Consider the following 26,595-nt stretch of genomic DNA (forward strand, 5'->3'; position numbering starts at 1 on the left):
GCCCGATGCAAAAGAAAGCGTTCAGCCGCGAACCCCGCGATGGTTGCTATGGTTACCTCCTCACGCGAACGTGTTCAAGTCTTCGAACTGTTCTCATCTTCTGACTTGTTGAACTACATATACTAAACTATTGAACTATAGCCTGGCTTCGCCTATAGCCTATGTATGTGCGTGTAAAAAAAAAAATACTCAAGATATACTCACACATTTGACCTCGTTTTTCACGACGGTACGTGGACTACGTGGACAGCCTTAAAACACGAGAGAAAGAGAGAGAGAGAGAGAGAGAGAGAGAGAGAGAGAGAGTTGGGGTGTTTGAGGGGGTTCATCAAAATGCGCAGCGCATATCAGGGATCATTGTGAGTCTGCGCGGATAACCGCTCGGCAGTGTTACAACACAATACAGCGAGTTATCCAGACAGCATCCCTTACTTTTCTATGTAGCCTAGGCTATATGCATGTGCTTTCTTTTTCATTCGTTGAATAATTAGACGTCTGTAAGAGAGGCAACTGTTCCCTCGTTTATGCTAGAGAGAGAGAGAGCAAGAAAGAGAGAGAGAGATACTACTTGTCCGCAGAAGTTTTCCGGGGCGTCTGGGAATGTTTGTGCACCAACGCGCGCCTCAGCAGTTAGAACGCCTGTAACTGAAAGCGCGAGACGCTCTGCATTCTGCATCGTGTTACGTCCTTTTGCTAGACCTACTGCCTACTGGAACGGTAAGATTCATGATTCATTGTATAGCCTGCTATCCATTCCTGCAGTGTCCGTATAGTACATTTTCTATTGAAATGCATTCCATTCCGATTTTCTGGTTGTCTGGCTAATGAAATGGAATGTAGGCTACACGGATCAATAGCTCTCGAATGGAAGAATTATGGAGGAAATACAGCTATTTCAAATGTCAGTTTTTATATTATGCATTTTACTATGGAATTGGTGGTCGAAATGCTATTTAATGGGGTTGGTTGGAGAGTGGTTTGAAGGCGGTCTGCGGTTTAGTGTATGGTTCAAGAAGCCAGCTGGGAGTTCTGCGGTTTGCACGAATTGTTAATAGGACGATTTACCGTTTTAGTGCAATGTGCATTCCTTATGATAAAGGGGAAAAGGCGTTGAAAGCACAACAAGAAAAATACAAATCAGCTTCCAACATAGCACCGTTTAAGGACACATCACTGTAGAGCTGCTGCACATGTTGTTATTTAAACACGTTAGTAAGAGAGCTTGAATATCACAACTTAAATTAATGCTTTTAATATAGCCTACCGTTCAACTCAGAATTGTCCACCGTATTGAGATGATTTCTTTTTCACGTTATTGCTGCATTTTAGTCAGTGCCTTCCAAGACTTTGATTACATTCATTCTACATGAATTGTAAATGTGGAAGTCTTACTATACCCACGCCACACCCAAACTACAGTGAGATGAATATGCCATAAAATGGTACCAATTTATAGCGTAAATATATGTAGGCATATTCGTCCATCTGATGTAGCCTAATGCAGATATTGCAGAAAATGTTATGACAGGCCTACAACATTTGAAAAATTGCATTCATTGTGTTGAATTTATGTATTTTGCCTTTATATTTATGCATTTTTAATTTATATTGCCTACTCATTGCAAAAAACAACAACAACAACAACAACAACAACAAAAAGTCTTTTTGCATTTTTTCCAGTAAAATATCTAAACATATGCTTATTACCTGTTTTAAAATTAAATATATTTAGGCTGAACATGTTAAAATATATTTTCCCTTTATCATCTTCCACCTTATTATTAATTATTATTATTATTTTATTATTATTATTTTATACATTATCTTTTTTGTGTCAGAATAAATTTTCCATTGTGTGAAGTCAACTTTTACACATGCATGGACACCACCTTTAAATCAACTTTTTTGTCCTTATCACAGTTAAAATAATGTTATTATTACGTGTTGATCTGTATTTTTAATTAACTCATCATAAAAAAACCTTTAATTGACTTGAGTGAATAGGAGATTAGTCTCTCTCCTTCCTTCCTGTTTGTGTTAGACAGTATAAAATATCCACTGAGCCTCTGTAACTGTTATCGGGATTCATTTCTAGTCTTGTTTGTCTTGGATGTCTTATGAAGCAGAACCCCCAAAGTTATTACGTTGCATGTGTATGTGCAAATTAACTATTTTACAATTTTACACTCTGTGTAGTTCTGTGTGCGTCTGCTAGTGCACCATTAAAAATGACACCACATATGTTCAGTTAGAACCACTCACCCCTAATGCTATAAGAATTGAAGATGAACATGTTTATATGTTTGATATTGAGAATCCAGTTCAACACGTCCCAAAAAGAGGCAGGATATTAGCATAGCAGGCCTTTCTGAGCTGCAGTCAATGTGACATTTAAGACAAATTGAAATTTTAATCGATTATGGCATCAGTTTTATACTACATAAAAGATTGGTCTATATTTTCGGCACTGAAATAAAAAAAGGCCTATTACTACACTGCATGCATTATTTATTTTTTATCAGTGCTTCTTCGTGCATGTTCATCATAAAAATGTGCAGCTCAAAAAAGTATGTACATTCTGAACAAACATATGTAAATATTAAAATGCATGTGTGGATGAGGTCAGGTCACTGAATCAACCCTGCAAAATCCAGCGTCAGACACCAATACTAGTCTCTGCTGATTTGCCATTAGTGTGTATTGTAGTGTGTGCATCTCATATGCAGCCACACACAAGCAGAACTGGGCATGTACTTGCCCACACACACATTTAGTTCACTCTACTTTGTGACAGGCCAGCTTTGTTGACCTCACTTTTTTCTGTGTGTTCAACATTTTTTGACATTGGGCATAAATTCTACATTTACATTTTGCCAGCCTGTTGTCAGCAGCTGACACTTTTTAAATGATTTGTGCACATACACACTTACACTACAGTGCTGCTTTGATAATAACAAATCACTCTGAAACCTGGAGGCTCATGGCACAGTAATCCCTTCTGATTAGTACTGAGAAAAAAGGGTAAAGGAAGAAAGAGAAAATAAAAATTCCCTAATTCCTGATTTATGCCATGTATTCGCTCAATGTTTTAAAGAAAGAAATATGCTAATGGTTCCTTTTCAAACAACAATTTACAATCTAAAGCTGCACAGACTTTAGTGTCTTAGTTCCCGATTGGTCAGCCTAATGTGGCATTAACACACTCTAATAAGATTTATGAGGAATATTCAGTGCAGAAACGAGGCCAGAGATCCATCTTATACATGTGCGACAGATTTAATCCATGGATGAAAATGAATATATCATCTGCATATCCCCTTTCTTTCTTTCTTTCTTTCTTTCTTTCTTTCTTTCTTTCTTTCTTTCTTTCTTTCTTTCTTTCTTTCTTTCTTTCTTTCTTTCTTTCTTTCTTTCTTTCTTTCTTTCTTTCTTTCTTTCTTTCCACACACTAAATCTTTACCTTGTAAAACGTATGACCAGTCTGGACATATTGTGAGTGGTATAGGGTGACAAATTATTTTAGCTTCCAATGACCACTAGCAAGTGGAGCAAGGCAGATCTAATACAGCTATACAGCAATATTGGAACATTGCAACATTTTGGTGTCTTTGTGCTGTGGGTGCGTTTGATAGATATTATTGTGGGGAGTTAAAAACCAGGGTTGTCAGCTGGTCAGACTGACATGCCTTATTACCTCTGCAAAGTCATTTGGAGTGTGGTAATAGCTGGACCGCTGGACCACTGGCCACAGGTGCTTGGGGAGGGCTGGATTGACTTGTTTTTGTTTACACTGGAGTGATATTTAGCACAATAATTCTGTACTCATTGTGTGTGTGTGTGTGTGTGTGTGTGTGTGTGTGTGTGTGTGTGTGTATATATATATATAGATAGATAGATAGATAGATAGATAGATAGATATTCACATCTTTACTTATGCATTTGGCCAAAAGTGACAGGATACTTTTGTATTGTTACAAAATATTTAAAATGTCAAATAAAGAAAAGAAAAAAAATTCTATATTCATGGAAAAATCCTGAAATGAATGTATCACGGTTTCTACATAACTATTAAACAGCATTGTTAATAATGTTGATAATAGTAACATTGATAATAATAATAAATGTTTTTTGAGCAACAAATCAGAATATTATAATTTTTTATTTTTTTCATGTGACACTGAAGACTGGAGTAATGATGCTGAAAACAAATAACATTCAAATAGAAAACAGTTATTTTAAATTGAAATAATATTTCACAATATTACTGTTTTACTGTATTTTTGATCACATAAATTCAGCCTTTGTTAGCATAAGAGACCTCTTTCATATAAATAATAAATAAATAAAACCAACCCCATTTTATTTTTGCATGGTATTGTATTCAATGATGTGATGCATTCATTCAACATATTCAAAATAATTTCAAATCAGATATGTCAAGATTATTAACACATATACAAAACCAATTGTCTTTACTTCTGCAATGGTATGTGAAAATAAATCGCATTTTGGCCCAGAACTGAGTTAAATTGCATTGGATGTCATAGACCTGAAAGCCAGGAAAAAAATGCTTGAGGCATGGCACTAAATCTGTTACAAACTCTAGGCTATGAAGTGCCACCTGTCCCTGAAGTATGTCCTTCAGTTAGTCAAGCTGTCAGTAGCAGTGTTTGACCTCTAAACAGCAACACAATAATATTTCGTCAAAAAGAAAAAAATTACACAATGCAACTGAATATATATATATATATATATATACTGAGGAGGCCCACCTCCCATATGTTGTCCTGTCAGTTGTCCTGAAGGCATGCCCTTTTGTGGAGAAGGATTGCTGCGGTAAATGTGCCCTCGGGAGTGTGCAAAGGGATAGAGTTTAGACATGCAGCCTTTCTGTGGCCTCTGATAGCTTGAACACACATTCTGGAATGTTGACACTCACACACATGTGCAAATACTGCCAAACTATCACCCACTGAGTCCCATAGTCACACTTCAAAGGCAGTGGAAACACAAGCACAGACATACGCTTTCACATACACACATTCCTAGATGACATTTATTGTAAAACTAATTTTTTTACCCCACCTATATTTCTTTGGATGTTTTGACATTAAGTTGGATTTTTGTTATAACTTTACTGAATGAATGGGGTAAGAAAACCCAAGTTTTTCTTTTTTTGCGAGCATAATAAGTTGTTCTGTTATCGTAAACGTACTATAAATGTAACTTTTTTTGTGCATGCGTGCATGTTTGGTTTTGCAAACCTCCCAGTCTAGAATGTCTCAGTGTGATCTTGAGGCATCGCTGGGGGAGTTCTCAGCCAGTCAGCTTCATTATACCCACTAATTACAGCAAGAGCAGTTTCCAGAGCAGCTGTTCCTCCCTATCTTCCTCCAGCCCTCCATTCAGTTATACGTATCCATCCATCCATCACACTTATGCTCTCTTTATCTCTTTCATTCTCCCATCTGAGTGTACCAATGTCTTTCTTACAGCTCCTTCCTCACCTTCATGTGTTTGGTGCTGTGCTGAACAGAATTGAATAAGCAATTATCCCTAAGCAAAACCGTGTAGCTGTCTGAGTTGCGTCATAAGGCTGTACTTTATGATACAGGCCTTTTGGATAAACAACTTAACAACAATCACATGCCTTATCTTTTCCGCTCCACAGTCCGCATACTGTATGCGGTCAGTGTAGTTGGTCGCAAGTATGGTGTAATATATCTATAGACTAGTTGTTGAATCCAACCCAATCTCATGAGAAAACATAACTATTCCACAAGGTGGGGATTTAGTGTGAAATTATATAATACAAAGGCTGCGTCCAAAAGCTTAGGCAAGTGACTTGTTGTTTTGATGCTCAATTAGGCAATGACTTTTTAGGCAGCATTTGCACACAAGGTACTTCACTAATACTTTTTTTCTCCTTTGTAATTTGGTAATTATTATTTGCAAAACTATTGATTGTGATGGAAATTATGCAATTGAAGGACAGTTTTATTTTTTTGTAAATGGATATTAACGTAAATAGTGAAATTTTGTAGAATTGTTTTACTTGATGTTAGTATTATCATTGTTTTTTTGTTTTTTTTATGTATTACTTTTATGATGGATTATCATGACCTTTTGAAGTGACCTTCAAATGACCTTTTGGGGAGCAATCGAACTCAGGTTCGGAACAGGCAATCGAACCAAGTGTGAAAGCGCCCTTAATGGCATGGAAAAAGTTTCTTAGACAATTTTAATTTCCTTCAAGTCTAAATCTGTTACTCCCTGGGACGTTAAAATTTCTGTTGTCAAAGAAACACCCGAAGCTGCTCTTACTTTCTTCACCCGTGTCTTGGTTAGCAGAGCCTGAACTCACTTTCACTAGTGAGGAAAAGTGAGGTCCCCGCAAGGTTACAGAGCTCTTGATGTTTGACATTTTGTCACAGTTTGAATGAACGCCTCAACTGGATTAAGCAGAAACTAAATTCTCACTTGCATCTAAAACCTTTTATTTTTTTCAGATCTGATGATGATTTGAAGAACTGCAACAGTTTTCCAGTGAACCTGTTTACCATCCAGCTCTTAGTTGTCCCCCTCTGCTGCTGCTGATCGGCGGATATAATAGCATCAGTGCTCCAGACAAAATGGCTTCCACAGTGAGAAAATGTCAGCACCTGTTTTTAGCACTCATCCTTATCCCTTTGGTAAGCTATGTGCATATTTTGTACATAAACAAGGCAGATCCATTAAATTAATAGATCTGAATTGCATGAAAGTAAACATGATGGAATTGAAAAGAACAAAACATTCCTAATTGTAAAATAAAGACTGACTAGCCTAAGAGATATACAAGGCTTCAGAGAAGAAATATTCTAAAGAGCAGAATAGAGATTGTGTGGGAGAAGGAGGAAGAGAGAGACTGAGCGTGAGAGAAATTTATAACAGGGTGGGGTCTGGGGGGAGAAAAAGTGATCCCTGCACATCCTTTTTCATCCTCTTTCTCTTGTTATTGCTTTCTGTAAATAATCCACATGCAATCTGTCAAATCTAGCTGCCTTTATTGTTTCCTGGATGACTGCTCGTTTCATACACATGGTATCCTCTTGTAACTGAGGGGAGAAGTGCCATCTCGGTTTACATGAAGAACCATTCTCTCTTTGGTCTACTGTCTGTGCCTCCAGCTGAGTAGAAACAAACATCCAAGGGCAATTTACGTCACATACACACTGGCACTTAGATGCTTCCTGGCATCCAATAATCACTGGCACCAGACAGGCCAAATGTAAACTGTCCAAGAGCCAAAACAGTTATGGTACAGTGAGTACTTCAGGCAACAAAGGCCATGCTGTTTTATTTCACTTTATGTTAACACTACAAACTGACAGTGGCATTGCAATGGAACATTTACAAAAGGTTATACCCCTGTTCTGTCTCAGTTAGCAGTTTTAAATATGACCATTACAGGATAAAAAATGTTACTTCTGTTGACAAAAAACTTCTTAAAAATATCTGCCAGTGACTTTTTATGAAAGACAGTCAAAAACATGCAAAAACTAAAGGCAAAATTAACCTTCATTATCATTAACAAATGTGTAAAGACAAATTGAAAATGTTATAAATGACAACTGAGCAATTAGGTGGAGTGCAATACCATATACAACACATTGAAATGACAAAAAAATATAAGAAACTATGCACAATGGGGATATAGTATCCAAGTCATTAATATGAATATGATTTTGCCTGTATATAGCAAAATCTAGGCCATTAAATATTCATATATAAAGTTTTTTTTTTTTTTTTTTTTTTAATAGAAAGTATTGTATAACTTGTGTAGGCTACAAATTAACACCTACCCCCATACATATAATTTTTTATCCCACAAAATTCTAAAATACAGATTTAGATGGTTTAGGTTTGATTTTGATTCCCTTGTTTGTGTTAATACTCATGGTAATCTAAGTTTAAAAGAAAAGAGTTTCCCTACAGACTAAACTAATCCCATACAGTCCTTCCAATTCCAGTTAATCTGGGGATTACTGAAGTGATACAATGTATGGGATTATTGTTATAGGAGAAAAACAAATACAACTTGCATTGAGTATCTCCTCTTTTCTCCTATTTCCCTCTATGTTTTCAGCATAAAACGCTGTTAAAACAGCATAAAGCTGTTTCATTAAAGCTGAAGTATGTGTGTTAAAACACCTCCTATCAACTTCTATCCCTTAATATGCAGAAACAACTATAAATAAAACTATAAACTACAGAAAATATTTTATTTATTTATTGTTTGTTTGTCTTTTAATGGAGTGTAAATGCTATGTGACATTCCCAGGCAGTGATAGCCATACTGAAGAACACACACACAGAAAAATAAGTTCATTTCACACCTTCCAAAAAAAGTCACTGCCAAATCAAAAGCACATTTCAGTTTCATAAATGAATGTGTTCATCATTTTAGTGAAGGATAGAGGGGACAAAAAGGGAAAGAAAAAAAAGATTGACAGCAAAAAGAGCAGGAGGAAAAAAGAAAGAAAGAAACATACTGGGAATAAACTAACTAACTAAGGATTTGCTTTTTGTGTGTGTGTGATTTTTTTATGTTGCTGTCATGATGTAGGAGTGAATTACGTAGTCTCTTTATGATGGAAATCAGCTCTGTGTTGCAGCCAGGGTGAGAACTTACACAGTCCTCATGAATATTAATGCAGGTGCTCAAGTTTATTAAATTTTGCACATGTTTTCAAGGCAACACACAAGGAGCATGGTGCTCTGAGACCAGTTATCACTAACTACAATCTCAGGGGTTTAAATCAGCAGTAATAGGGAGGGTTTCAACAGTGATTAGTTCCCTTTCGAGGGAACTCGCGCTGCGTCGATGACACTTTGGGAACGCCCCTGCATGATTGCGTCTGAAGCACTTGTGTCAACTAGTCCAATGGCGAGAGTGAGCGTTAAGGGCGGGTGACGTCACGACCAGGAAAGGATAAAAGCACATCCAGTCTGCCCTCATTTATTTATGGGTGGGGATACACACGATTTATGTGTTGTTTGTTTGGAACGGAGCATGATCTCTCAGCGCTCGAGGGCACTGACTATGAGCATTGCGAGTTACTATTGCTTTGCGCGCTCTGTTCCCGCCTGTCACTCCTGTTCAGGCTCGCGTTCCTCGCAGTACCGGCCCGTTGTTGCCGAGGCAGCACGGAAGCTGGTATTGTGGGGTTCGCAAATGGATCTCGTGGAGGAGTTAGAGACGGGCTCCGCCTTTTCTCTGCCTTCTCTCTGGGAACGAAAGCCCTGGTAGAGAGCCCGGTGTTTCAGCAGTCTATCTCTGAGGAGGTAGAGGTGCTCAGCATCGATGCGGGGGAATAAAAACTTACCACCCTCATCTATGAAGAGCATGTTAGAAGAAATGTCATGTAGCTCTATATTAAAATGAAAATAAGGGGGCGGGCTGTGTTCATTCATAAAAATTCCCGACGTGTATATGTGTGCACTATCGGGAGTTTCCCCCGCTTCTGTTTACTTAAAAAAAAAAAGAAAAAAAAGACTATGCAATAAGAATCGAGTGGCTGAGGCAATGCATATATATATATATATATATATATATATATATATATATATATTCAGCCTTTCATCCAGACTATGTTGACTTGTCTGGTTGATCTTTTACTATGTTTAATTTTGAGGAATTAAATAAGTTGGCTGCATTTAATTGAGGAATTAAATGATGAATGCTTATATGACTTTCATTAGTCATGTATAAGTTCAACCTTTCATCCAGAACGTGTTAACTTGTCTGGTTGATATTTTGCTGTGTTTAATTTTTAGGAATTAAACAAGTTGGCAGCATTTAATTTTGAGGAATTAAATGATGTATGCTTATATGACTTTCATTAGTTAGATTCATGTATAAGTTCAGCCTTTTATCCAGACCATTTTGACTTGTCTGGTTGATCTTTTACTGCATTTAATTTTGAGTAATTAAATAAGTTGGAATTAAATGGTATAATACGGTGCTGCAGCTGTCCACCTCCGAGGAGATTTTAGGAGATCGAATTAAGGGAATTGAAGATTCACCATCTCAATCCCCTCTCAATCTCAATTAAAAAGTAGTTTTTAGAGTTTATAACTTCCATGTCAGGGCCTTCCAGTTTTTCCCGATATCCACTAATACAATTCGAGATCCCGGATCAAACCCTTTCAGCTCGGTTTTTCAGTTCTCAAAATATATGTTTAATGAAGGGGGCTGAAACAGCTTGGGTATGGGCCGATGCCAACGGCAGAATAGACGCTTGCGAGCTATCAGTCCTGTCACGGCTTAAGGCTCCCCTTAAGGCTCGGCATTACCCTCCAGGCCACTTAGAACTACTATGGCACTGGTGGGTAAGGTGTAAATGGGGGGCTGCTGGGTGGAGCAGCCCTAGCCATTAACAAACTCCTTGTACAGGATAGAGTGTTGTTTCCTGTGCTCCCCCTCAGAAAGATTGGGGACCAGGATGGCATTCTCAACCGAAGCCTTTGAAGCAGAAGATGGATCTGAGGGCCATTGTTCCTGCGAAAAAGGCTTCGGCCAAAGAAAGGTCCTAATGCCATTGGTGTCAGACTTCCGAGGGCAGCCCCGACCGAGGTGGAGCGGTGTACACCTCAGTATACGGTGCCCGCCCCACCTTGGTGCCCTCAGGGAGCTGTTCTGCCAACCCAGCCACCCTTGGTGCCTCGGGACGTAGTGGTCTCCAGCGAGCACATGGCTCAGTGTCACCATAACGCTGCGTCAAAATCGCACCCTCTGAGGGGGGTTCAAAAACAGTCAGTTTGTTTGTTTCCTGCCAGTATGCTTCAGGTCACCGAAGTGGCTGTTCCAATTACACCAGAGGCCAGTCTCGAGAGGCTGGTACCCTTAGTAGGCTATCTGACAGAATGGAAGAATCTGCCAAATACCGAAAAATTATGGGGGGTAGGGTCCTATACTAGATCTCAGTTGAATCGTGCAGTCAAGAAACTCAAGTTCAAAATGCTGACACTCAAACAGATTGTGACTCAAATCAAATCCGAGGACTGGTTTGTCACGATAGATCTAAAAGACGCATACTTCCATGTCTTCATCCTCCCTCAGCACAGGAAGTTCCTGAGGTTTTCTTTCGGGGGCAAAGAATACCAATATCGGGTGCTTCTATCACCCCTAGAGCTGCTTGTAAACCAGGACAGGTGTATGGTGGCTTAGAAGCCTTATTATATAAGGCAGGATCCCTGCAGGATGTGGTATGCGGCAGGCTGGTCCTCTCCGCTCACATTCGTAAGGTTTTACAACTTCGACCTGGGCACTACCCCAGGTTCACAGGTGCTCTTGTTTTAGTTGTGCTCTCAGTATTCACACAGACTCAGGTCTCAGGTTACAACTGTAACCCTAGTTCCCTGAGAAGGGAACGAGACGCTGTGTCACTTTGTCATACTCCCTGTTTTCCTGTGATCGACAGGAAATTTTTCCTAACGCCGGTCAGACCGGATGTGCTTTTATCCTTTCCTGGTCGTGACGTCACCCGCCCGTGACTCTCGCCATTGGACTAGTTGACACAAGTGCTTCAGGCGCAATCATGCAGGGGCGCTCCCAAAGCGTCATCGACGCAGCGCGAGTTCCCTCAAAAGGGAACTAGGGTTACAGTTGTAACCTGAGACATTTATTATATCCAATAACTTGATTTCATATTCTGTTAAATCCATTGTGTATTTTAGGCAGTTGCTGATGAAGGATTTTTTTAGGGGGAGCTGTTGCAGGGATCTGTTGCAGTTTTTCATAAATACAAAAAATCCTTTAGAGAAAAAAAATGGGGTCATGCATGCATGATGAAAAATGTCATTATGTATAAACAATATTCAGGGTGCTTTCACACTGGCAGTTTAGTTTGAAACAGGGCATGGTTCGCATGAAAAATTGGTAATGTGAAAGCTGTCATGCAGACCCAGGAGTGTACTGGGGTACTGAACCCGAGACTACCTGTAGGAGGTGGTCTGAGTTCAGTTGCACTGGAACTGTGGTGTGATTCACGTGAATGTGAAAGCAACTCGGACTCGGCTGTGAGCTTGTTCAGGAAGTTAAAGGAACCTGCACATGCATTTTAGCTGATGATGGCATCACTAGTTCAACAAAACACATGTAAGGGATGACAGTGGTGATGGTTTAATTTGGATTCAAGCGACAGTGAGTGTGCAGTGTAAACACACAACTGTAACCCTAGTTGACAACAACAAACAACGCTGCGCACATATCCATCAGCAAAGTTTGGATACATGTGTGAGTAAGATGCACTCTAACTGACAGTATATAGTCAAAGTTAATTTGTATATGTTGCAAATGTTCAACTGGATGGAGAACACTACCTCCTGTGAGAAGAAAACTATGTAGCCTACTGTGGAACATTACTCAATTTTGTTTTTCTACAAAAATATAAGATGAATGGCCTGGTAGATACATGATGCAGGAAGGAGACATTTCTTAAAGCTTACACTGAGTGGGAGAGATACGAAGGAACACACGTTTGGATTTGTTCAGAATTTCATTCGACCCTGGGCTAAAGATAATTCATGTATTGTGTGCTGTGTGTGGGTGTGTGCACTATTGTGTCTATTTGAAAACTGTTTAATTTTAAGATAAGCAATATTCAAGAACTGCTAGGAGTGGGCAGCAGGTTATGTATATATACATATATACTTTTTTAGTTTTTTACACAAATTTAAAGGATATTTGTGAGAAAACATTGCAGCAACAATGGGATATTAATACTTATATTCAAAGTTTTGCAATTAATGTATTTATTTTCTCTCTGAACTCTTCTAAAAGATCTAAAACTTAAACTATGTTTATAATGAATGATGTCTCATAAATGCATTTAACTCTTAGTAGAATGATGTTTATTGTCTGGAATTTTGAAGCATGTTTAATTATGGTAATTTAGAATGGAATAATTTTATTGAATTTATTAATTGTTCCTTGAAAGTCTCACTGTGTTTGGCTGCTGTTGGGCTGCTGTCATTGTTTATTTTGTAACCTTGTACTCTGTCAGTTCTGATGTATCATCACAGGATACAAGAACTCCTGGCGGATGAAATGTTGCTTTACAGAGAGTCAGAGGCCCAAGTGTGCTCTGTGGAAAAATTCAGAAAAAACTGATTTAAACTAATGAATACTAATTCTACTAATACTAATCATTACTAATGAATTAATATTTTATTAAAATACCTTTATTTAAAAATAATCAATAAGTATTTTTTGTCTTGATAATATTTTAATTATATATTTTTTTTCCTATTTTTTTTTTTTTATTGTAATATTTGTGCCACTGCGCAAAAAAAAAATATAAATACAAATAAACATAATGCCATGTCTGTGATTGTGTTATAAAATATCATTGCTTTACATGACACTTGTGTTACAAGTTTCTAAGTCACAACTCTCTCACAACATAATAGAGGTGTAATGTTGTCGAAATGCCTCTGTATACATGGCTGTCAAGTCTAATTTAGAGCTCATCAAACTACAATCCAACACTGTCAGAATCCTTAAGGTTTATCTGTTCATTTGACAAGGGAAAGTGAGCAATTGCCAGGCAAAATGATCATTTAAATGTGCATTTAACAGTTTTTGAATAAAACTGGGACTGTTTAGGATGTAGAGATGTCTACCATCTCTAGTAGCCTTGCTACAAATTGTACATTTATGCTCTCGAAGAGCCTAAACACTGCAGCAGCAGAATACAGTTGTCAGTCCTATATTTGAGTGCCAACCTTTATGTTCTAACACAGTTCAGTTATTTATGAGAGTGACAACCCCATTCTATAAGCAAACTCATACATTTTCCGAACTCACAATCTCAACAGTATTTCTCGGCAGTCCCCATGTGAGAAGGGAACCGTACTGTAAAGCCACATCTGAAATTGCATTCTCCGAGTAGGTACTTTTTTTGAATAAGTACTTATGGGACCATTAAAAAGTATGCACTGAACAGCTACTGAGTCTTACATTTTACTTACTCACTTACTCACATTTCACTTGTATTTGAATCATCTTTCAGATCTACTGCATGCGTCCAGACTGTGTCATTCAGTTAGAGAAAGAGAAGTGCATGGAAAGGATGGCCATGGATGACCCCAGCAGTGAACCTGAATTAGGTAAGTGTACAGTCTGTGTATGTGCTTTTACTTAGCACTAGTTCAGGTTAGAGACAAATTTGTCTCAGGAACTCACCCAGTCACCAACAATCCTCACCATGATCGAAAAACAAACAAATATGTGAGTCTGTGTGTGCTTTGGTTATGTGGAGGTGGTACTTATTATTTGTCAGACTGTGTATGCATACTATTTCGATCCACACATTTTTCAATTTAAGAGCCACACATAAATGTTGCATGTTTCTGTTATATGCTGTGCAAAGCTATTAGTGTTTAGCTGTAAATGGAAACAATAGATATACCTGAAACTGCTGTTCCCTTTCATGTCGGTCACTCCAACGTTCATGGGAGGGATCCGACAGAAATGGGATCTTCGCAGAGAGACCAATCTACTTCGAGAGAAACTAAACGAGCCACTGCACATTGGCATGCGATAATTGCGCCAGCTGCTTCTATCACACAGTGCGGGTATATAATGAGCAGAAGGTGCAACACATCTTTGCATTTTGCTTCTGAGCCGAGCTGATTCATGTTCTGTTCCAGTAGTCTTACTTCTAAGAAAAGAGAAAACTTTTCGAGTGTTCTTTTTGGAAGAAGCCCTACCTTTGTGTTGCATGTCACGGCGCGCAACAACAGGATCACCTCAAAAAAAAAAAAGAGCTGTTTTCACAGCTCTGAGCATGGCGGTTCGGTTGAGTGCCTCAGTGGATTGCACTATTTCCCGCTGTTGGCCGCGGACATCCCCCTGTGCGCTTCAACACCAGAGAGAGCAAAATTTCCAGAAAGAGCTTACATGAGTGTTACATTCCACTCGTGTGTTTCTGGATGCAGTCGTTACCTGTCCTCATGTGACGGCCACCATCACTGTCTCACATGCCTGGGCTTAAGCATGCTGAAACTGCATTTGTGGGTGGTTCATGTTCTCTCAGGAGAACATGACCACATCAGCATGTTGTTCATCTTCCCTTTCTCGCAAGGGCTTGAGCGTTCAACGTGTGCCTTCGAGCTGCTAGTGTGCGGGTTGTTACGGCAACCCAGCGTGTCGTGCGGCGCTCTAGATGCGCGGTCGAGACTCAAGTACCTCACACGAGGTGGAGTCCCTTTGCTTATTCCCCGATCTAGTTCCTCTTCTGGTGGCCACCTCCTGACTGAGATTAAGTCAAAGCGTTGGCCCTCGGCCAGACGATGTCCACCCTGGTTGTCCAGAAGCGCCCCCCTGGCTAAACCTTGCAGAGGTGCGAGATATCAACAAGTGTGCCTTCTCGATGCTCTCATCTCACAAGGTGGCCTTTTCGGCAACACTACCGAGGACTGGGCCCAGCAGTTCTCCGCAGTTCAGAAGCAGGCTGAGGCAATCAAGAGCTTGCCCCTTTGTGCTTCAAAAACACCCTTGGACTGCCCCTCAGTCTCCTCGTCGCCAAGGGCATCATTCACCTGCAAAAAAAAAAAAAGGGGGGACTCCGCCACAGCCAGCTCTACTGTGACGTTAAGCCCCGCAAGGAAACGACACCGTTCGTCTCAGCCGCCGAGCGGTCAGTGAAAAATCACCTCTGAGACGGGCAACCCGGACCGTGATGAAGCTGCTCTTTCCCCGGAGGAGGGCCGGATGCAGAATTTAACAATTTTTTTCTGCCTCTAGTGGCTCAGCCAGCGGTACCCACACCAATAAAGAGCAGTTTCTGAAATCTCTGGGTGCCACGAGGGTGGGGACGACAGCGTGCACCGCCATGCCTCATCTCTCTCGTTCCCGTCTCCCCAAGAGGACCAGAATGGCAGCTTGCGATGCTATGCCTCGCAGCTCTCATTCCCCTCTTGGCAACAGGGTGAGAATGACAGTGCATGACGCTATGCCTCGTCACTCTCGTTCCCCTCTTCACAAGAAGGCGAGGTCGACAGTGTGCGCCGTTACGAAACCTTGCCACTCTCATCCCCTTCTGCAATCGCCAGCGGACAGCAGCATGCAGTTCGAGAACGCAGTCAAGCCTTCCCATGCATCCTCTGTCCACCCGTGGAGCCAGGTGAGTGTTGCACCGTACACACAGACCCCACTCCGAGCCGCCTCTCGGGTCGGGTCCCTGTCCTCCACCTTGCTTCCCCTCCGCGGTACGTCTGTGGTTCCGTTGGTCCCGCTAGTACGGTCTCTCGGAGCCTGGCTAGTGCTCCCCAGACCAACCCGCTGGCTCATCTGTACCATCAGACTCAGCTATGGGATTCAGTTCGCCTGGCGCCCTCCCAAGTTCAGGTGCATCCGGTTCACCACTGTGATGGCTACTGGTGCTCCTGTCTTACGGACAGAGAACGAAGTCTGACCGGCGAAGGACGCGATCGAGCCGGTCCCTCCAGCCGATATGAAGTCAGGGTTCTACAGCCTCTACTTCATTGTACCCAAGAAAGGCGGTGGGTTACGGCCAATCTTGGATCTGCAAGTTTTTAATCGGGCCCTGCACAAGTTCCCATTCAAAATGCTCTTGCAGAAACGCATTTTGCAGTGATTCTTCCTAGACACAGGCCCTTCCTGCGCTTTGCTTTTGAGGGTCGGGCATATCAGTACAAAGTCCTTCCCTTCGGGCACCTCAGCCTGTTGGGACTTCGGGTCAACTGGGACAAGAGCAAACTCTCCCCTGCGCAGAGGATCTCTTATCTCTGTATGGAGCTGGACTCGGTCAACCAGACAGCATGCCTCACCGAGGAGCGCGTCCAGTCGGTGTTGAACTGCTTGAATTCGTTCAGACGCAGGACAGCGGCCCCACTGAAACTTTTTCAGAGGCTCCTGGGACATGGCATCCGCAGCCGCAGTAACGCCGCTCAGGTTGCTTCATATGAGGCCACTTCAACAGGCCGGGTCCCGAGATGGGCGTGGCAGAGTGGCATGTACTGGGTTTCCATTACCCCGCACTGTCGCCAAACCTTCAGCCCGTGGTTGGACCCTTCATTTCTACAGGCAGGTGTTCCCCTAGAACAAGTGTCCAGGCATGCTATGGCCTTCACGAATACCTCTGCCACCGGCTGGGGGGCCACGTACAATGGGCATGCAGCTTCGGGTCTGTGGACGGGCCTCAGCTGTATTGGCATATCAATTGCCTCGAGTTGCTAGCAGTACGTCTTGATCTCAGCCGCTTCAAAGTGCCGCTTCGAGACAAGCATGTACTGGTCCATATGGACAGCACTGCGACCATTGCGTACATCACAAGATGTGCTCCCGTCGCATTTGGCAACTCGCCCGTCATCTCCTCCTTTGGAGTCAGAAGCATCTGAGGTCGCTTCGTGCCATTCACATCCCTGACAAGCTCAATCGTGCAGCCGACGAGCTCTCACGACAGCTTACACTTCCGGGAGAGTGGAGGCGCTTCAGGGCCGCACAGGTAGATCTTTTTGCCTCCCTAGACATGTCACATTGCCAGTTGTTCTTCTCCCTGACAGACGGAACCTTACGGCACCCACATCCAGATATCTGGAAACTCCATGTCTGGTCCCTGACTGGACGCGGAGGTTCTAGGTGACCTACCCCAGGCAGTGTTAGACACCATCACTTCTGCTAGAGCCCCCTCTACGAGGCACCTCTATGCACTGAAGTGGAACCTATTTGTTGAGTGGTGTTCTTCCCGAGTGTTATCCAATGTTCTCATTGAGTGGGTCTTGCGGAACATCAGTGGCCAGGACTCCCCGCATAAGCTTCTGCCCCTAATAAAGGGAGAGAAGTAAGGCTTATGCAGGGCACTGGAAGGGCCAACAACATGGCATGTTGGTAGGGATCCCATTTCTGTCGGATCCCTCCGACGAACACTGGAGTGACCGACATGAAAGGGAACATCTCGGTTACGTATGGTAACCCACATTCCCTGAAAGAGGGAACAGAGATGTTCTTTCCGTCGCCATGTTGTTGTACCATCGCTGCAGACGGCCAGGTCCCTGGCTCAGCTCCTCAGCGAAAAACCAAAGATGCGTTGCACCTTCTGCTCATTATATACCTGCACTGCGTGATAGAAGCAGCTGGCGCAATTATCGCATACCAATGTGCATTGGCTCGTCTAGTTTCTCTCTAAATAGATTGGTCTCTCTGCGAAGATCCCATTTCTGTCGGATCCCTCGGACGAACGTCTCCGTTCCCTCTTTCAGGGAACGTGGGTTACCATACGTAACCGAGACATTTTAGTCATCTAAATATAGAATACTTGCAGTTATTCATAGCTATAATAAGAAACGTTTTAAATAAGTTTTATAATGAGTTTCAGTTTAGATTAGGTATTTCACAAGTGATCTGAAATAAATGGGTGACAGAATTAAACCTAATGCTGTCAGACTATAAGCTGAAGAATTTAAGACACTGTGACGGTCGGTTTGCAGGAAATGGGGGGAAGATCATAAGCTCAGAGCTCTTCCAGAACTGATTCTGACACCCCTCCAGTGCTGTCTGCATGTGGCATTGATCATAATCCTTTGGGCAGTCACAATCACAGACAGTAATGACTTATGAGATACTGACATTTTGATTTGACAAGGAGCTGTCCTTAGGGAATGGACTCATGCGTTAATATGTAACTAGAGCTGCCCACAGTTTTAGGCTATAAGCTGAACTGAGTGCTGAGCTGTACATAGAGCAAATAAATACAGAAAGCACACAATACACAAGACTATTTGCAACTGTCAGTGGATTGTATGGGCTACAGTAGCTTATTTACATCGCTTCATCTTCATACCATTATTTTGCCTTAACTTACTCATTTACTTTACCTATTTTAAGCTGCTTAAAATAAACACTGATTGGATCATTGGCTCTTTGAATCATATATTTCATAATAGGCAAAAATTATCCTACAATATGGAATGCCTGCGATGGGTTGTATTTCTGGAAGATTCTGGAGAACAGAGACAAACAATTTATCTTTTAGTCTTTTATCTAATCATGCATCTGTGTCTAATTTACACAAGTAATTATGGCTGCCCTCAGGAGAGGAATCATGATTTGTCATTTAGTGTGAGCCTTGCAATGTTTTTCCTGGAAGAAAAATGTCCTCCTTGCATCCCCCAAAGAATTGAACTTTGCTTGTTAAAGGTCCCATGACATGAAATTTCCACTTTCTGAGGTTTTTTAACATTAATATGAGTTCCCCTAGCCTGTATATGGTCCCAAAGTTTCTAGAAATTTTAATTGGTGTAAATCGAGCTTTTGCTATTTTTCTCTGCCTTTGAGAAAATGGAAGCTCAACCGGGCTGATCTTGAATCTCCTCCTTATGACGTTATAAGGAGAAATGTTACCTCCCCTTTCTCTGCTTTGCCTGCCCAGAGAATATTTCTCGCCCATGAGAAAATGAGCTAAGAGGTAGAACGCGCGCACACGCGCAATTTTAGTTTGTCCACGAGAGATATCATGGCTTTTGAGCGAGTGAAGCATAATAATTGCTCAATAATTGGATGTACAAATGAACACCGAAGGGTACACACACCTCGGACAAGTAAGTCAACAAATGATATAAGTGTGTTCTGCACCGAGGCTGATTTTTTGGAAAGAGATTTCAGATACAGTACTAAGGACCACTAAGGCTTATATTAAAGCCTACAAAAAGTAGCATGTCATGGGACCTTTAAGTTCTCATAAAATGTTTAATTTCTTAAACTATAATAATTAAAATAATATATATGTTTATAGGATAATCTCCCAGCAGTAGCTTTCTTACATCAAACTCTTCACTTTTCATACTGTCTTTGGACTGTGCTATAGCCATGCTTATGACTAACTAATCAAACAAGACATTGGAATATGATTTTGGGCCATTTTTCATCGATTTCCTTCATTCAGCCATTTTATATGGGCTCTATCCAGTTTCTAAAGCTTGCTAAAGTACAAGCTCCTCATTTGGGTCTGTGTTTGGCACTGCTACAAAGAAAATGAGATTGATACTGTATAAATACCTAACATGACAGACAATAAAGAGTGTTTGACAGTTATCGGTCTTTAATGGCTTCTCAGTGCCAGCTCTTGAGTGATACACGTCAATTTGCTTTAAGCAATCAGATGATAGTGCTGGGGCTCCATTAATTATTTGTCTCAAGCAATTAAAAAAAGATATAATTATGCATTAAACCAAATCTTATTTTTAATAGTTAATAGTTAACTTCAATAGCTAAACAGAAAATGTGCAGTTTTTATAATTATTTTAATGGCTCTGCAATGTAAATATCATGAATAGAAATACAATATGATACTAGGCGGCGCATGTTATTATGCATTTGGATTACAGTGCAACCCAGTTTTATATAATATCTCACAGGGGTTGATCTTTTTTATCCATTAAAGCAGTGATTCTCAACCACAGCAGTACTCAGCAGTTCCAAGGCGATCGCAAGATAGCTTAAAATTATTTAAAATAAGACTAAACATGCTTTAAAACAAGCTAAAAAGCAAAAATTTAAGATTTAAGTGGATGTCATATTTCTCATTTTAATTCATTCCCTCAACAACTTGTAATTTCTAGACCTGGAAAATATTAATGTAAAAAAAAAAAAATTAAGAAAATGTTAAAAAGTCAAGGACCATTTTATAATGAATATCATTTTTCAAGTTATGTTAAGCTCTAAAGAATATTATCAGGTAGAAATTTCTATTTGTGAGGAAAAGTAAAAAAAAAAAAAAACTTTAATCACAAATTACTAGAAAGTCATGTAAATTCATTGGTAATAAACCTTGAAAAACATTCAGTTGAAACCTCCGGAATTAAGAAAGTTTTCAATACTAAATATAAGTATTATAAATATAATATATAACTTTTGAATACATATTTAAAAAAAAAAAAAAAAGTTGAGTTTATTATTTAACCCTTGTGTGGTGTTCATATTTTTGTTACTCAGCCAGTGTTTGTGGGTCTGGTGGACCCGCTGCATTTTTGGGTTTTTAATTCAACACAATCAAAAATGTTATGTTAAAATACTCAACAGATGTTTACTTCATCCCAATTACAAGCAATATAAACAGCATTTATGGTTAATATTTTATCTTTACCTTTGTTAGATCACATTTAAGAATTGCAACCTGTCTATGTGGAAATGGCAGGGGTAGAAACAAAACTCACTTTTGCACTCTTTCACACTTACACACAATCTCTCTCTCACACGCACGCATACACACACTCATGCACACACATACACACACCCACAACACACACACATACAACACACACACAGACACACACAAAACACCCCCCCCCCCCCCCCCCCACACACACACACACACACACACACACACACACACACACTTGGATATGTGGTGTACGGTCACTCTCCATAGGCATAATGTTTTTTCTAATGTACAAACTGTATAATCTATCCCCCTACACTAACCCTACCCCTAAACCTACCAATCACAGACAACTTTTGGCATTTTTTGAATTTCAAAAAACACCATTTAGTATGTTTTAGTATGAGGACACAGATGTCGTCATAAACCATGTTTACGTTGTAATACCCATGTCATTATACAAATTTGTGTCCTCATAAACCATATACAAGAACATACACACACTAACAGCAGGCCCTGACAGGAGGAGGACAGAGTAAAGGTACACAGGACCTACAATTTCCACACTTTTATCAGCCCCGGGTCCAGTGGACCCGAACATCCTGTGTGTAATATAAATGTGTAGGGGGGGTGTACAGTGTGTTTTCATTGAAAATGTGTTCTGATATATGTTCTTCACAGAAAATGAGCCAAGGCCAATGAGTCTCAGTTTGAAAAAATAATTAATTGTATCATTTTTCTTTTGATAAAAAATGAAAACGGGTCCAACAGACCCGAACACCATACAAGGGTTAAGTAGAAATATCAGAAATATCTTGAGGGGCCTTCAAATATCATCTTTTACAATGAAGGCCCTCGGAGTCTGTAAGGTTGAGAGCCGCTGCAACAAAAGGTTGTATGCTTGAAAAAGATTGATGACACGTGTTTTAAGTGAAAGGAACGCTAAAGGCTTTAGAATAGAAAACTCCATCCTTGACATTCTAGAATTTTCCTTTTATGGAACAACAACAAGAAATAAACTCAACAACTGATTCTGTGAGTGTCATCAGTATTGTCGGGTACCTTTGTTGTAGACTGTTATAATTCATGAAACAAAATGTTGGAGTGCTTGAGAAGCAGAGTGTTTAAAACACTTGCTTGGCCTTTTGTTATTATAAATGTTTGACATTTACGCAGACCACCAAGAAGCAAATGTCAAGCTCTCGTTGTTTGAATTTATGCCTGTAATTTAGAGTAAACACTTGGGCAGTTTATAAGGCTGCAGTGAAGGCTGTTGTGTGTAAGCTTTACTAATAAGAATGTACGGATGCAAATGGAATGGAAACAGAACATTTCCAATTCTGTAAATAACTGTAAAGTGACTAGATTTTAATGAAGTCTTTGCAAGAATGTCTGGGTAATATTTTGAAAGCACTGTGAAAACATTCATTTGCAGCAGAGGAAAAACACAGCTGGCAGATGCTGTCCTGTCCATGCAAATCAAGATCAGCAGTCCACACACACACACACACACACACACACACACACACACACACACACACACACACACACACACACACACACACACACACACACACACACGCACGTCTTTACTATTCCTCTTTGGGTCCTTAATCCTTGATTGAGACGATAAGATGCTTTAGCATCACATGGTTAGTTCACTGCAAAACTCTTTTTCCCCCATCAATGAAAAGGGATTTATTGACAATAAAAATATAGATAAAGGGATAAATAAATAAAGATAAGATGTTCTGCGTGCTCATATACACAAATACACAATAAAAAAATGCATCACAGAGCAATGCTGACACCTTTACCTGTGTAAAGAAAAAGAGAAAGAAAGAAAAATGAAAAATAACAAAGATCAAACATGGCTAAAGTTTCTAATTATTCTAACATTTAATTAGAAAATATATATTATATATATTAATTTAAGTATCGAAAAACAACTCTATTTTTATGTATTTACTGAATTTGAGCATTTTCTTCAACATAATAGACCTTAAAGGGATATTTCACCAATGGAAAGATGAATGTGTATTTAAATTGGGTAATTTATGTAGTAGAAATGTGGAATTATTTTAGACTGAGAAAAGCCAGAAAATGTATTTTTGGCTCATGTGGATGAAAGACAACAACTCCCAGAATGCACTTGCTTTGCTGCCCTACAAGGCCACTCCCAAGCCACGCCTACCGGTCACAGAGGGCAGTATCGGAAGATGATGATACAACTAGGCTACTAGTTGACTTGAAACTGAAAAGACGCCGTTTTATCGTGAGATCCCACCCCCTATGGGCGGGTTGAAAACATGCGGAACTAGCTCCTACTACTGGATGTAGTCTATAGCCTCTGGCCAAAAAAGCCACAGATGACGCAAAATGACGATTTTTGCGTCATCTGAGGTTTTTTTTCCAGACACACAGTACAGAAATCTCTCGTCTCAGGGGGACATGAGGGAGGGAAGCACGGTCATTCGAAAGTACTACCGGGTTTCTACCGATACAAAGCTTAATGCTAATCGGTGAAGTATCCCTTTAAATACACCATATTTTTATTGCATGCATGCTAAAATGCTGTGGCATTGTTTTGATTGAATTCCTACAATCTGTTTCCTTACTGGAGCAGATGCAAGTCTTGCTTGTCATTTGCGCTGATTTTCTTAAGAATGGCTGTCAAGTAGCACACCTAAATATATCTTAAACTAGGCTGTTCTATTCTCAGGTCCCGTAAATACCCCAATAAAAAACTGGTTCAGAAGCAGAGTTACCAGAGAGTTCAACTAGTTATGATACTCCATGTCTTCTTTTTTAATCCTCTAGTCTGCCGATGGATGTGGGACAACCTTACTTGCTGGCAGCCAGCAAAAATTGGACAAGTGGTCTGGATGCCCTGTCCTGAGCTATTTGAAGTCATGAATGAAGAAAATGACGGTGAGCATGAATGAAACCTCAAAATTTGGGGCTTATTGAGAAGAGTTGTGTTTTTAAGTAATATGTACTTTAAAAGACTATATACATAAAGACTCAGGTTTTTTTTGCCTGTTGGAAAATAAAATGGAGGGAAAGCAGGGAATCAGGCCTTATCTAGAGAGCCGGATTATCATAAAGACGGAGGATTGGCCTCTTTTGACTTAGTTAGGGACTACCCAAAAAAACCCTGGCAACTCCATAATGCACTACAGACCACTCAGAATGCTTTAGCAACCACATTGTCACACTTTGGAAATATTTATAAAAATATTTAAATTGAGATGAACGGCATGAATTCGCTTACTCAAATATTTAAAATTTAAGCAATTAAAATGTATGAGTACAAAATAAAATTCTGCCAGTTCTGTTAAACTTTGAATTTCTTAACTTAAACTGATTACCTCTTTTTTTCTTCTTTTTTTTTTACTTTTTACACTGAGGGCAACATTACTAATTTGCATTTCCATCTATATTTATTTGAGCGTCGATTAATGAAAACAATTTTCGATCATTTTAGTTAACCATAACACTGCTTGTTTATGTTTATTTGATTTATTATTGTTTGGTCTCATTTTCTCAAAGAAATGTGTTGGATTTTTTTGCACCTTTTGTAGAGTTTGGAAAAGTGAGTCGTAACTGCACTGAGTATGGCTGGTCGGAGATGTTCCCTCACTACGTTGATGTTTGCCCTTTTAATGAAAATGGAACAACTCCAGTAAGCACCCTTGACCTTTCCTGCTGTCTACTTCTTCTTCTGTATCTCCTCAGAAGATTCCTAACCCCCCCTAGCCTCTAAAGAAATCTAAAGAATTATTTCTGTATTTAGTGTAAAGTATTCATTAGAGGTGGGCTTTATAATTTACTGTATCATGTTTGAATTAGCTGACAGTATTTTTTACTCTTTGTTGCAGGACATGTACTATGTGTCTGTAAAGGCTCTGTACACTGTGGGCTACAGCACTTCGCTGGTGTCTCTCACCACTGCCATGGTCATTCTTTGCAGGTTCAGGTGAGAGGTCAGAAAGAGGTCATGAGCTTTCGTTCTATTCTCAAGCTTCAGAAGAAACTAGAGAACATGTCTTAGTGACGGGTTTAGAAAAACACCTGCATCTCAGTAATACTTATACAGTAATACTCAGTAATACATCTCAGTTTCACTAACAGGCATTTTGATACACAATTATAAATTATATTTGGGGCATAATGATTTAATAAACTAAGCCCCTGAAATTAGAATCTAATTAGTATGCAGATTTGTTTTAATATTTAAATGTGTATGTCATAATATGATATTGAACCAATATACCAATATGTAAAAACAAGATGCATTTAAATATGCATTCAAAAGTTTTGAGTCAGTTTTTTGTTTGTTTTTGAAAAAAATCAAATTTAGCAAATTACATTTATAGTCTTCTATTTCAAATAAATGCTGTTCTTTTGAACTGTCTTTATATCAAAGAATCCTGAAAAGTATTATGGTTTCCACAAAAAGATATTAAGCAGCATACAGTATCTGTTTTCAAAATGGACAATAATAATAATAAATCAGCATATTAGAATGATTTCTGAAGGATTATGTGATTGAAGACTGGAGTATGCTGACAATTCAACCTTGCCATCACATAAATAAATTATACATTTTAAAATGTATTAAAATAGAAAAAAAAGTTATGTAAAATTGTAGGCTTAGTAAATTTTTTGATCAGCCATAAAAGCAGTCTTGGTGAGCACAAGAGATTTCAGTTTACACTTTATTTTAAGGTGTCATTGTTACAGGGTAATTATATATTTAAGTACTGAGTGATATTAATTAACTACATGTACCTGTACTTACTATAGGGTTAGGGTAGGATTAGGATTTGGTTGAGGGTTAGTTGCATGTAATTATGCATAATTTACGTTTATTACTATGGTAAGTAGGCCTACATGTAACATATGTAACAAGGACACTGTAAAATAAAGTGTTACCGATATTTCTTTCAAAAACATGAAAAAACCTTGCTAACCCCAAACATTTGAATGGCAGTGTACATATAGGATGGGCTTATTCAAATTGAATGTAATATTTATTTATTTCGATTTTACCTACAGGAAGCTACATTGCACCAGGAATTTCATTCATATGAACTTGTTTGTGTCCTTCATCCTGAGGGCCGTCTCAGTCTTTATTAAAGACGGCATTTTATATGCAGAGGAGGACAGCAGCCATTGCTTTACACACACCGTGAGTCTCAGTCTCTCTCCCCTTTACATCACACACAAATACCCAAGCAGTCATGGTGATGGGCCCATTAACATCCCGGGTTGCCCATGTCATTTCTTTGTGGAGGGAATTAGTCTCAGAATGACACGTTTGTGTTGCTGTTATGTGCTTTAATTTGCTTCAGATAATGAGGTCTCTGTAGTCACCTCAAAGTTGCTTTTTGCATGGCCAACTAGCTAAATGTGCTTTGAATGT

General features: G+C 39.7%; 1 protein-coding gene across 1 annotated transcript in view; it reads left to right on the forward strand.

The window, feature by feature from the left end:
* The first annotated feature begins 377 nt into the window (after window positions 1-377).
* Window positions 378-26,595, forward strand: part of adcyap1r1b (adenylate cyclase activating polypeptide 1b (pituitary) receptor type I) — a 30,810-nt gene continuing 4,592 nt past the window's right edge. The window contains exons 1-7 of the mRNA XM_084128428.1: window positions 378-717; window positions 6,510-6,692; window positions 14,058-14,154; window positions 23,988-24,098; window positions 24,752-24,852; window positions 25,049-25,146; window positions 26,229-26,361. Of these exons, the coding sequence (XP_083984554.1) occupies window positions 6,633-6,692; window positions 14,058-14,154; window positions 23,988-24,098; window positions 24,752-24,852; window positions 25,049-25,146; window positions 26,229-26,361 (600 nt within the window). The 5' untranslated portion in view covers window positions 378-717; window positions 6,510-6,632. The remainder of the gene's footprint in view (window positions 718-6,509; window positions 6,693-14,057; window positions 14,155-23,987; window positions 24,099-24,751; window positions 24,853-25,048; window positions 25,147-26,228; window positions 26,362-26,595) is intronic.

This window comes from Abramis brama (genome assembly GCF_963993115.1).
Source record: "Abramis brama genome assembly, chromosome: 11".
Taxonomy (NCBI): domain Eukaryota; kingdom Metazoa; phylum Chordata; class Actinopteri; order Cypriniformes; family Leuciscidae; genus Abramis; species Abramis brama.